The 13,079-nt window shown below is 43.4% G+C and overlaps 2 protein-coding genes across 2 annotated transcripts in view; one reads left to right on the top strand and one right to left on the bottom strand.

Annotated features, from left to right (window-relative positions):
• The window catches only part of BICRAL (BICRA like chromatin remodeling complex associated protein), a 47,184-nt gene extending 37,012 nt beyond the window's left edge, over positions 1-10,172 (bottom strand). The window contains exon 1 of the mRNA XM_075706615.1: positions 10,135-10,172. The gene's annotated coding sequence lies outside the window, so the exon portion shown is untranslated. The remainder of the gene's footprint in view (positions 1-10,134) is intronic.
• Positions 10,173-10,322: 150 nt separating this feature from the next.
• On the top strand, positions 10,323-12,866 carry TBCC (tubulin folding cofactor C). Its single transcript, XM_075707817.1, has one exon. The coding sequence runs from the start codon at positions 10,323-10,325 to the stop codon at positions 11,346-11,348; it is 1,026 nt and encodes a 341-aa protein (XP_075563932.1). The 3' UTR covers positions 11,349-12,866.
• The last annotated feature ends 213 nt before the right edge of the window (positions 12,867-13,079 follow it).

Raw genomic sequence — 13,079 nt, 5'->3', positions numbered from 1 at the left:
GCAGCGCAGCGCGGCGCCGCTCCGCTCCGCTCCGCTCCGCTCCGCTCCGCTCCCCGCCGCTCCGCACCGCACCGCTCCGCACCGGCGGGGCCCGGCCGCGCCGCGCCGCTCCGCCGGGAGACAATGCCGCAAGGCCGGCGGCCGGGCACACGCACCGCCGCCCTGACATGATGAGCCCCCAGCTCCAGCGCGCTCTTCGCCTTTTGTACAGCCAGTCCCTTTAAAAACTTTAGCTGCTTTTTTTTTTTTTTTTTTTGAGAAAGCCGTCGATCTGGCAAGCTATACGTGCCTGAGCTGTCTACTTTCGGTTAAAAGTTGGGGTGTGTTTTGGGTTACAGAGAAGTTTAAAAAAAAAAAAAACCCACACACAAACAGGCTTTTCCCACTAAAAAGAACATTAATCTTAACAACTAGGTTGATTTCCTACATATTAAAGTTGTAAACCACTACACAGTTGGGGTGGGCGATGGGGGGGGGGGGGTGTCCCCAGGATAATACATGCAAGGTCACCTTGAAAAAGATAGCTTTTGATCCTCTTACGAGCCGCAACATTTTGAATATTTTTAGATACGTTCTTTTTCTTGCCACCCCTGGTGGAAACAAATGACATGAATGTCAGCTGCTTAAAAAAAAGTTTTGGGTAACCTAAAGATGCTAATTTGGAGTCAAAGCTTATAGCACCAGGACTCCACTGATACAATTCTACAGTTTTTGTTCAGCTTTAGCATTAATATAATAACTTTGTTCAAAGCTTTTTGGTTATACAAAACTAATGCAAATTTAAATATTCACTTTATTCATTAAGAACAGAATTAAAAATTCTTTATTCAGATGATTCAGAGAAGCCTAGTTCATTTTAAAAAAATTCTGCTTGAAAACAGATCCTTAGCGTGTAGAGATATGCATGGTAATGCTTTTAAAACAAGAAATCTCTTTAAGACCCTTTTTCTGCTAGTAATCGTTAATTCCCAAGGACTTGTACACAGCAACCTTTGCTATGTTTTTCCTAAGGAAAAGTATCTTTGTTAAAACTCCTTAGAGAGAAGGATTTGAAGACTTTACTTAGTAGCGCATTCTTCTTTACTAGCTTTACAGCTCAAAACCCAAAGATTTCAGTTTTTAAATACAATTACATGAAAACGGTTATGGGCAGTGTACTAAGTGGACCTTCTCGAAGGGGTTGGTCAGATTTTTTATGTTGAAAAAAAAGTCATTGTTTTCAGTTAGAATCTGGTTATATTATTTTTTAAGTAATCAACCAATTCATTCTATAATACTGGAAACAAAGGCTAAGCCCAATTCCAAACCTTTGCCAAAGCCAAGACTCACCTGCAATTCTTGTTTACATGCACGCCCACAGTAGAAAATTTAGGTGAAGTTTCAAATCACTCCCTAAACGGAAAGGCCGGGCCCTAGCAAACAGGCCTTAGCATGAATCCAACAGATCCTTTATGCAGTCCTGACATACTGAACACGAGCGTGGCGCTGCCTAGTCCATCAGCCGATACATTAACTTCAGTTTTCATAAATACAGTATGGGCCTGAAGAGCCAACAATATGGATGCAAACACCACGTGGCAAAGAGCTCACTGTCCTAATTGCTCTTAGAGCCCATACTCCTGGCACTAGCACTAGAAAATCGAAAAGGCCAAAGTTCAAGGTCCCTAACTTCAGCAAATGCTTCAAGGGGCCAAACCCTGCCCTGAACTAAAGCCTACTCGGCATCCCTGGCTTTAGAGAACATTGCGCAAGTAAGAACTTGTGAGCTGGAGGGACCCCACAAGCGTTCTTCTGATTTGGTTAACAGGAAGGAACTTGGCTTCAGAGGTTAGGAGGCAGAACATCTGATGGGTATATTATTATTCTCCCAGTTCTACAGAAACCACAAACAGGAAGTAGGCAATACAAAGAAGGAATAGGAGGAAAGGGGACAAAGAAACACAGGGAGGCCTATGTAAATTGTCCACGATTGTACCGTAATTTACACTTACTTTCCCTGAAGGACGTTTCAAAGCAGCATTGGCAACAGCCTTGCTAAGCAGGGACAGTACAAAAAGAGAAGGAGAACTAACATCTATACAGTGAAGCACCTTGGAGTGACTACATTGCTCCAGACCTACACAAGTCAGTGAGGTTAAGAATGAAAACCCTTTACATTGCCACATTACTGAGTGGACAAAACCAAACCAGAACACGCTGTACCCTCTGCAGAAGTAAATTTGCATATATTTCTATATTTGCTATATCTGTTCAGAAACAAAACTGGCTCAGGTAGAAACAGTTTCTAAAGAAAAATCAAGAGTTGGATGTGACTTTATAGGTCAGATTGAAGTATGCAGTTAAAGAAAAATTAATGTCACCTTTAATACTAAAAAGTTTGAATGCAGTCTTCAGCTGTAGTGTTACCACTTTCTGATGTACTACAGAATTTTCCAGACCATGTTTCTAAAGAAATATTGCTTTTTACCGTGAGGTACTCAAGCTTTTCTAAGAGGATCACATGGTGGTTTGAACTGAGTATCATTGCCCCAGGAGGTTTCCCCTCTTCTCACTGCCTTACTGCATTAATGCAAAAGACCCTAGTATGTCAAAATTCTTCTACCCCAAGGTCACCTGCCCAGAGCTGTTGGCCTCAGTCAGAGTCCTATTCTCCAAATTACATACAATGCACACTCAGTTGCCGTCTCTCCTCAGCTTCCTCAATCACATTCCTTCATTTTCTCATTCATTTTCCTGTAGCAGCTTCAGAAGAAGTAAGGGGAAATAAGCATGAGAAGAAAGGCAACACCAGTGTCAAAAAGGAATAGGAGAAATCTTTAGAAGACAGACGTTGGCATAATAATTCTTAAGTACAGCTACCAGGAACATCATGTGCACCCATCACACAACATATTACTTGGCTATATTTTGACATCGGCTGTCAAACTGTGACCATGCTATTTAACAACTACCACTCTCATAGGTGTGCGAAGACACCAAACGACATTTGGAGTGAGCTGAGATACACATAGCCCTGAAATGACAGACTGTGCGGAAGTGAAAACTAGGCTTAGATATTGAGAGGGAGAAAATAAGGGGGTACAAAACACCCTCCCCATTCATTCTGTCTCCAGGCTTCTCCTAGATCAAGTCACTTCATTTTTATTCAGCTCATTTTTCCAGGTCTGCATCACAAGCATTCCAATTCTTGTGCAATCATAAATTAGTACCCCAAAAGACGATCAAGCAGCAGCAGATTCATAAGAAAGAATTTAAGGACTAAGCTATTTGCGTTAAAGGAATGAATTCCACAGTCATCCCGAGATTCTTGCGTGAATAAGTTATTTTGAAACCTCAACTCACTGCATCCTCGCTGAGGTGTACTGGGTGGAAAAGAACACCATTTATTCCATTGCAGCCTTGCTTCCTCAGACTGAGTGCTTCAGCTCTACTGATGGCACTTCTTCCTCCCATGCTTCTTTATCTCTCCATCCCTTAGAATGTTTCTTGTGTGAGCTCATCACCAGACACACCACTTACTCAACTACATACTGCTTTATTAATTACTAATTTAGATAAGAATAAGCAACTCTAAGCTTGAAGGCACAGAAACAAATAGCTCATCATTAAAAGGTACAAGCAATAGAAAGGTAGAGGTCACAACACTTGAAAAGGAGGACACTCAAATACAGTGGCATGAAGGGAGTCAAGGACTTGAACTTGGAATATAAAGGCAACATACCACATGAAAAATTCAGTTCAATATCCATATCAACCACCAAATTTTGAATAGTTGCCACCAATACGTTGAGGACCCGCCAGTAAAAAATACAAATTTCAGCTTGATACCGTGCCTTACTTATACAAAACAGTACTTACAAAACCAGGATCACAGTTGCATGATATAACTTATAAAGCTATATGACTCCAGTATCAATCATCATACCAAACACAGGACTATCTAGCCAATACGTATCTTAAGGGGTGATTGGTTAGGACATAGGTAGTAAGAGGAGGTAACAAAGTGTGAACCTCAGAAGAAGAGATTTACACCAATACCAGAAGACAGACAGGTTTCTATGACTGGAGATTATGTGAAGGCCAACAGGGCTGTTCTGTGATGAATCCAAAGAACAGATTTTGGAGAACTGTGCTTCTCTGAGATGTGGATCTGACGTATGGTAGACAATCAAGTAAAACCAGAGAAAACATGGTGACTGGACCTCCCATTGAAACCAACAACAATGCAAAATTATTACTGGAACAGATCAAGAATAATTATACCATGCTCAAGCTTATTTAAATAGAGTCTCACATTTTTCACCTTAGAGTACCTTAAAAAAGAGAATTAAGTTTGAAAGATTAATAGCTCTCACTTCGAATTTAGAATAATCTTAAGATACTGAGCCACTGAAATGTATTAGGAAAAAAAAACACTTCTGGAGACAGAACTTTGCTATGGTATCTGGAGAAATAATCTTCAACAACTAACACTGCCACAATTTATAGAAGAAATTTAAACTAAAAATGATGGCAGAAACTGGGAGAAGCTTCTATAATATTCATAGTTCATTGGGTTAGCATAGATGAATGGGAAAAAAAATCGGGCAAGTAAGGATACAGAAATACATAAGAGTATGTTAATGAGTAGATGGACACAAGGTTCAAAAAAAAAAAAAAAAAAAAGTAGTAGTAGTAATTAAAAACAGCAGCCAGGCAATGAAGCTAACAAAACAACCATTACTAATGTGGTAATGTGTGCTGTGGATGATTTTAAAAAAAAAAAAAATCAAATAAATATTAATAGAAGGAACCTAAGCAAAAAATGGAGGCCTACAACATGAAACCAGGCATTACAGGGATAACAGAAACACAGTGGAATAGTAATACCAAAAGCATTCATGTTCAGGAAAGAAACACAAACATGCTAAGCTATACTTGTATAAGGACAAGACAAAATAGAGGAACAGAAGGGACATTATGAATAAAGCATCATCTAAGTCACAACTTTTTAGAACGAATGGTTTTACTTGGGTATTTCTGGGACCCTACTAGAAACCAACTGGATAAGATTTGGATATGAATAAAGGCTACTGTAAGATAAGTCTTAATATTATCACTAGAAAGTGTATCAGTATGAATGGAATTTATTCTCTCAGATTTACACTGAAGAACAAATGCTAATAACAGGAGGCAGTCCTCCTCCAAAATGACAGCTGACAGATTTTTTTCCTAAGATGAATAAAAGGCAAAAAGAGTACAAGTTTAGTTTTGTTAACTAATGAATACAATACAGGAGAGCTAACAAAAAAAAAAATCAACAAACTTAGATACAATGACTTCAAATTAATTCTATTTACATTATTCAAGAAAACAAATGGAATATGCTTGCAATTAAGAGTCACAATTCCAAAATAGAAAACACCGATATACTATTGAACCTAGGTGGTCCATTGAACTGGCTAGTCCAATAACCAAACATAGTTTTCTGAAATGCCTTAAAATTAAAAAAAAAAAAAAAGTAAAAACATCTGAACTCTAAAGTGAGGCACTGAAAAAAATCTCTTAGGAACTCCAGAACTAATAGAATAACTACCTCAAAGGGAGAGTCCATAAGACAGCATCTGTGGTTTACGTACTCAGTCTTTGGAATTTAACTGATGTCAATTAGCAAGTTAGGCTTCTTGTTAGCAGCTAGGCCTGGACCAAACCTAAGTGCTCTTCCATTCTTGAGCTTTTGTGTTTAGCGTATTTGGGCCTTGCTTTGTTAATCTTGAAGTGCCTCTTGTCATAAAATGTTATGCTTTGCAGTCTGTCCCTGGTTTTGGAGGATAACTCATTTTCATAGAAATTAATTTCTTTCTCCACCTTTGGCATTGGGAATACCAGGTTCTCAGAAGGGACCAGCTCAGACTCGTTTCAAAACAAGTGCACCTTGACTGGTTGCAATATAATTAGTATCTTAAGCATTCCCAAGGATTACTTTTCAAAGCTTTCACATTACTCACGGCAATTAAGATGAACCAAGTAACTTTTATAGTTTTAGCTCTAACTCTCTAATTAGTGATTTAACAACACACGTATTTTACATTGTCTTGCCTTTCCATATGGCCAAATATGTAAAGCACAACACTTTAGTCCAAACAAAAGCTTTTTTAAAAACAATCAGTATACCAAATGTAATGTTAGAGGAATTTGTTATTTTTTCCCCAAGAGAAGAACACAGAGATACAGTGACTCGACAGTCACTTTTACTGAAGCCCCATTCCACCATGAAAACTGTACAGTCTACAGTATCTTAAATGAATCATAACATAGGTTACATCTTTAATGCCTGACCACAGTGCCAGAGGAGTTCAAAGAGCCTTTACTAAACCGGCAGTAGAATACCATGGTTGCACAAGCCACTGAAGTACCTACTTTGTAGTCAGAAGTAATTACATTCACCTGCTAATCTCTTCTGGAGAAACTCCATCTAACAGGCAGAGATCACATCTATCAGATAAGAGCTCCATATAAGACACTGCTGCTTTTCTTGAAAACACAGCTAAAAGACAAAATAGCATTTTGTGTGTGTGATGGTGCAACACAAGTGCATTACACCCTTTGGAACAGAAAATGTCAGTGCTGGAAATGCATACCAATGATAAGGAATAACTGTTTACTTCTCTGCTTCAGAGAGTGCAAATCTACATCTCAAGATCACGCCACAACTATGAGGTCCTTGACTTTCACAAGCACAGGAACCTCGTTTTTTAAGAATCCATTATTATGAGGCCAGACACCCAGTTGCCTCTGCGGATCTCGCTTTTATTCCCCGCTCCTCTTAAAATAATGATGGAATGAGACAGGATCTTGAACCTTCACCTGAACTGTGCAGTACATCTCACTTCAAAAGGCTATGAGTTCATGCTGTTCAGCTAGTTTAAATCAGCACAAAATATTTCAGGTAGATAGTATTCAAGAGTTATAACCATGTGGTACAGATTTAAACCTGGAAGCATGCATAATGGAGCTTATGTTTTGGAGTTTCACAGTGCTAGATCCAAGTAAGCATGTGCAACCTGCAACTTCATGTAAAACAAATAACACTGTACAGTTCAAGCAACAGCAAAAGGTGTTACTGAAATGATTACTGTCTACTTTCAAGCCAGAGAGGAACTAAAGCACATCCAGGGGGAAAAAAAAGGTAGGGAAAAATTATAACACAGACAGAACTACGTAACCTTACTCTTACCTAATATCCTCAAACAGCTAAACTGCTTGTTGCAGCTTACCAAAATGAGTCCAAGCCTGAGCTAGAAGGCTTACATTTTATTCAGGTGGTTACTGCTTGGGAAATTGTAAACCTTCTGTTCTCTATGGCTTATAATGGAGCACACTAAACAGCCTTAAAACATAAAAGTTGCCACCAGCGGAGTCAGGAAGAAAATTGTCAAGCTTTGTATTACCACAAAAAACAAACAAACAAAAAAAAAACCCAAAAACCAAAACCCCAATATCAGTTATACCAAAACCTCAAATTGTAAGTGTGGAAAGTAAATTTGGAACATCAAGATGATATGGTTGGAAGAATTTTACTGCTCCCTTTTTAATTTTTCATTATGGTCATACACTTCACCTTCTTGTATCTGGGGTTATTTTGCTTCTAACCCAAAAATCATTTGTGCACATTAGCAAGGTGAAAAGATTCCAGTCTCTCCCAGAAGCTCCTATTCACAAGTGTATTTGGTCCTCATTAATTTAAACCTCCAATCACCTCTAGAAAAAAACAATCTAGAGTACCTAGCTTTCTAAGTGCCCAAATGTAATAAAAAGGAATCATTATACTGCAACATAAAATACTTAACATTTATTTTGAGCTGTGTACACTAGTGTTTTCTTGTAATCTTTTCATATATAAAGTCGTTTTACCCACTGCAGTTCATCTGCGGGGTCACATCTGTGTAACAGTACCAAAGCCATACTCCAGTAACATTTGCGCATACTGAAAGCAGCAAAAGCCTTTTTCTGTTGATATTCTTATGTATGGGATAAGCACTTACATCACTATTACCATCTGTATTACTTACACTCGTGGGAGCATAAGGCAAAAAAGCCTGCTATGTAAAATGAAACGTACACATCTTTCTTATGAAACAAGATGGAAATAAGGATTTATTTTCTTCTTACAGTGAATTAATTGCACCATATTCCTGCCTAATGTAACATTACTGCAATTACTGCAGGAGTGGATTTGACTATATATTAGCAAAAATGCCTAATGCTTACTAAATGTATTACTCAAACACACTGGTAGGAAAAAAAAAATCAAGTGAGACTATCTTAAGATATCCTTCCTTTTTCATGGTTGAGCATTCTCCCTTTCTACAGGGTTCAAGGATTTAATTTTTAAGGCTCAAAACCAAATTTTTCACAAATAAAATTCTGGACACATGAACATTACAGTGTTATGACAGTTAAGAGCTGTAATGCACTAACCACGACATTACCCATCCAGCTGCCCCCCATTCAACCTGCTCCAAAGTACTACTGTTATACAACAATCCCTTAAAATCCCCTGATTTTATATTGTAACAATGATAAGGAAAGAATATTCTCTATTTCAGTGTAAGTCCTTTATGCATTGCAAGGATTAAAGGCATTTCACTGCCTTTCTTCTGTCATCCTAACTGGGCTGACATTATTACATATAAGGTTCAGGTACTCCGTACCCTCTAACAATGCCCTATCACGTCTGACACAGAAATTGAACCATTATTTCTCAGGAAACAGAAAACAATGGCTACTTTCAAGGTAAGGTTACTTTCAAATGGTAACCTGAAGTAGCATAACAATCTATACTTCCAAACAGGATCATTAGACAAAAAACTCATGCTATCACCAAATAGAGGACAGTAAATTCAGAATATTTACTTTGGGTTTACCACCTTTTTGTTTCAATGGATAGTTTTAGGTCCTATGTTAATTTACGACAGGTAACTTTTAAATGCGAAGGGCAGGGAGATGATATTTGTAGAACTGGACAGGAGTTAAATTTATTTTCATATGTTTCTAAAGGAGTGCTTAGTGTTAACTTTCTTTGCAAAAACTAAGGTTCCATGAGAACAGAAGAGCAGTTCTGAAAAGAATACATCAGAATGATGGTCACTTCTCTACTTCCTTGTCAGGTGCATTTCATTTCTGGCTCCTGCTGCAAATTTACTTAAAAACACATCTCCTAATTGTAAAACTTAAACACGTAAAGAAAGTCTTCCTTGCCATGTGTCCATACAGGCCTCTGTGGATTCCTCATACAGCCCTCCCTCCAGGGCACAGTAATCCTCAGGCACTGCTCTCACGTCCCGTCCCCCCCCCACCCCCGCAAGAACTGAACTCTCTTCCGGAACAAAACACTCCAGAAATGAAGGAAGCGGCTAAGAAGAGAAACAGTCCATCTGGCAGCCCCTTGGCAGTTACCTGCAAGCATTAACAGCCTTTCTGCCTCGCCACTTCACTGCAACAGAGGAAAGAGCGGGGAAGGCTTATGGAAACAGCGCCCTTACGGAGCCCCCTGAGGAGGCCGGGCCCGCGGAGCGCAGCCGGCCGGCGCCAGGCCCGCGGCTCCGCGCCTGCCTGGGCCCGGGGAACGCCGCCCCCGGGCACCGCGCTGGGCCGCGGGGTAAGGCCTGGCGCCTACCAGAAACGCACGACCAGCTCCGGCGAGCCCCGAGCAGCGGGCGCGGCCCGGCCCGACTTTTATTTTTAAGGGCAGGTGGAGAGGAGTTGCCGCCGCCTGCCGCGGGCAGCGCGCCTGAGGCGGCTGCGGCCCTCAGCCGCCCTCCCCGCCGCGGAGCCGCCCTGCCCCGAGCCCCGCGGCGGGGAGAAGCCGCCCCCCCGGCCCCGCTCTGGCTCTGCCGCCGCAGGAGGGCGGCGAGCGGGCAGGCGGGCTGGGGGTGCCGGAGCTGCCCCCGCACCAAGGGCCGCCGGCCCGAGGGCCCCGCACCCCCCGCCGGAGGCGCGGCCGGGGAGGGGAAGGCTGGGAAGGAGCGGGCATTTGCGCGCGCGCACAGAGGGAAGGGAGGGCGGGGGGGGCGGGTATTTATAGCCCGGCTGCTAATTTGGGAAGCGGGATAACGCGCCCCGCGGAGCGCGGCACCTGCCGCCAGGACTCACCCCATCCCGCAGAGAGGCGCCGGCCCCTTTAAAACCACAGGAGACCCCTCCCTCCAGCCCTCCTCCCCTCTCCCTCCCCTCCCGCCGGGAGCACCCCAGCCCGCCAATCGGCGGCGGCGACGCAACCGGGGCCGCCGGCAGCCAATCGGCGGGCCGCTTAGTGACTGGAGGGGAGGCGAGGAGGCAAGATGGAGGCAGCGGGAGAGGCGGCGGCGGCGGCGGGCACCGCCGCCTTCGTGGCTCCCCTGCAGCCGGAGGCGGCCGCCGCCGCCGTGGTGCTGCCCGAGCGGCTGCAGCGGCGGGAAGCGGAGCGGCAGCAGGGCGTGGAGCGGCAGCGGCAGAAGAAGGAGGCGCAGGTGGTGAAGGAGGAGCAGAGTGAGTTCTTCGTCGCCGCCTTCGCCCGGGAGCGAGAGGCCGTGGAGGCGCTGCTGGCGGCGGGGCGGCTGGAGGAGGCGGCCGCCCGCCTGCAAGGGCTGCAGAAGCTGCTGACCGAGAGCGTGCGGTTCCTGGCGCCCTACGAGGTGCGGCAGGGGCAGGAGGCCGTGGCGCGGCTCCAGGGGGACGTGGCGGCCCGGCGCCAGCAGCTGCAGCCCAAGAAGAAATTCGCCTTCCGGGCCCTCAAGAAAGAAGCGGCTCCGGGCAGCGGGCCGCGCCCCGCCGAGCCCGCCGCGCCGGCCCACGGCCACGGCCCCGCCGAAGGGGAGCCGGGCGGGCCGCCGCTCTGCGGGTTCAGCGGCGCCGAGGACGAGGAGCTGGAGCTCGGCCCCGCGGAGCTGCTGCAGCGCGACGTGGTGCTCTCCGGGCTGCGCGGTTGCCGGGTGCGGCTCCGCGGCAACGCCAACACGCTGCGGGTGCGGGACTGCCGGGGCTGCACCCTGCTCTGCGGGCCCGTTTCCACCTCCGTGCTGGTGGATGGCTGCAGCGATTGCGTCCTGGTGCTGGCCTGCCAGCAGCTCCGCAATCACAGCACCCGCAACAGCCAGTTCTACGTGCAAGTGACCAGCCGCGTCGTAATCGAGGATTGCGCTAAGGTCTCCTTCGCCCCCTACGGCTGGAGCTACCCTGGTATCGAGAGAGATTTCGAGTCCTCTGGCCTAGACAGAAACAGAAACAACTGGAACGTGGTGGATGACTTTAACTGGCTGGCAACTGACAAGCCTTCACCCAACTGGAGCCTGATCCCCGAGCAGGAAAGAATCAGCTGCTGGGACTGACTGCAGAGGCAGCTCGGTGCCGAGCAAGAAATCCTGGTGCAAACTCGTTCTTTCATAAACTGTGGGACTTCATCCCCGATATGCTGTTAAATGAGTCCATTCAGTATTAAAATTATGAATTACAATGTGTGACTGGATTTTTTTAATTGAAGAATACCAGTCAAATATAGTTTACTATTCTTACACAGGTTGCTGCTATAATCTTTATGTATCACTGTGGAATTTGCCAACTGCTGCAGCACCTCATTGCTGAGTTTTTCTAATGAAGGTGGGGCAAGGGGCACCAATACACCACAGTGAGCCTCTGTTACAGCTGTTGTGCTGCTTTCACTGACACAGGCAGAATCTGAATTAGCTGCAAGTAGTACAAGCTGTACTGGAATGGGAAGAGCGAATACCAAATCTTTCATATTTTTGTGGTTGTCAAGTTGTGGATGACAGTGTGCTGTATCTTATGGAGAGTACGGGAGAGGACTTTTGTGAGGTAATGGGGAACAATGAAATCTGTAAGTTGTCTAGTTAGGCTTTTATTTCAAGTGAGATTAAGTCTAAAAGAAAAAAGTTTCCTAATGAACATCCAGTGCTCTCCTAATATATTAATGATTGCTTGAAACTGACAAACCTATAGAGGCTATACAAATACTAAGCCTTCACAATCTGGAAATACTATGTGAAAGAATGCCTCTTCTGTAAACAGTTTTGAGATAAATGAGTGCTTTGAGTGTACTTTTGGGGGCATACAGTAAGTGCTGATTAACATTAAGCTAGGTAAACTGCTCTACTGCGGTCTGAAACTTCAGGGGAGAGATGGCTCAGGTATGTCCTACTGTTTTTCTCATCTGTCTACCAGACACTAGGCTTTGTGGTGCTGTCATCTTAATTCACAGCACCCTGCTGCTGTATGAGTGCAGCATTGACAGAGGGAGTCAGTAAAATGGGAAGATGAGTGCTATATTCCAGTCGCAAAATTGCATGTTATCTTGCATAAAGTGCACATTTCTTCACTTCTGCTAAATAAAAAAAAAGTAACAACATTACGGAATATGATGTTTTTACAGTGCTCTGTTAGTGGTGGTGAAGTGACCGCTATCTATACATAAAGTATACATAGTAGTTCTAGGTTCCCAAAGCCACTTCTTAACTTGTGATATTTTACAGGAAATCATTGTTTATCTTGCCTAAAAATCAGCTCAGAGTCATATTTTAAAACTGCAAAATATTTATGCTGCCCCACCATCATATATGTGCCTCCAACAGAAAATTAATACTAGCTGAACCATCAAAAACTGCATCATTCCCATGAGAAGTATCTGAAGCTTCACTTGAGTACTTGGCTGGTTTTGAGCAGAGAAACTTTTTGTCTAAGTTTTTTTCAGCATAGTTAATTTAAAAGGGGAGGGGGAAAAAAAGGGATTTGTTTATATATTGTTCACAACTTTCAGTTTTGTTTACTTCTGTTAATGTATACTTTTTGACTGAATTGGATTTTGCATTTCAAATATATTTGTTTTAAATTGTTTCAGTTGTCTGTTTACCAATGATTCTTTGCATTGATAGCATTGTAAAACAATTTAAAGAAAATGCCCTTAGTCTTGCTTTAATGTACATAATTTTTAGTATCTGTTGTTAAGGGGATGTCATCAGATGAGGCTCTCAAGTATCTTAATTTTAACACATCTGCCTTAGAGAACCTGATTTTGTAGTTAATATTTCTTCCCCACATATACTGGG

Source organism: Pelecanus crispus, chromosome 3 (assembly GCF_030463565.1).
Source record: "Pelecanus crispus isolate bPelCri1 chromosome 3, bPelCri1.pri, whole genome shotgun sequence".
Lineage (NCBI taxonomy): Eukaryota > Metazoa > Chordata > Aves > Pelecaniformes > Pelecanidae > Pelecanus > Pelecanus crispus.
Note: the sequence above shows the minus strand (reverse complement) of the source record. Positions and strands in the feature narration are given on the sequence as shown.

Excerpts from the sequence above, each read along its gene's own strand:
- TBCC (XM_075707817.1), top strand. The coding sequence starts at position 10,323 with ATGGAGGCAGCGGGAGAGGCGGCGGCGGCGGCGGGCACCGCCGCCTTC.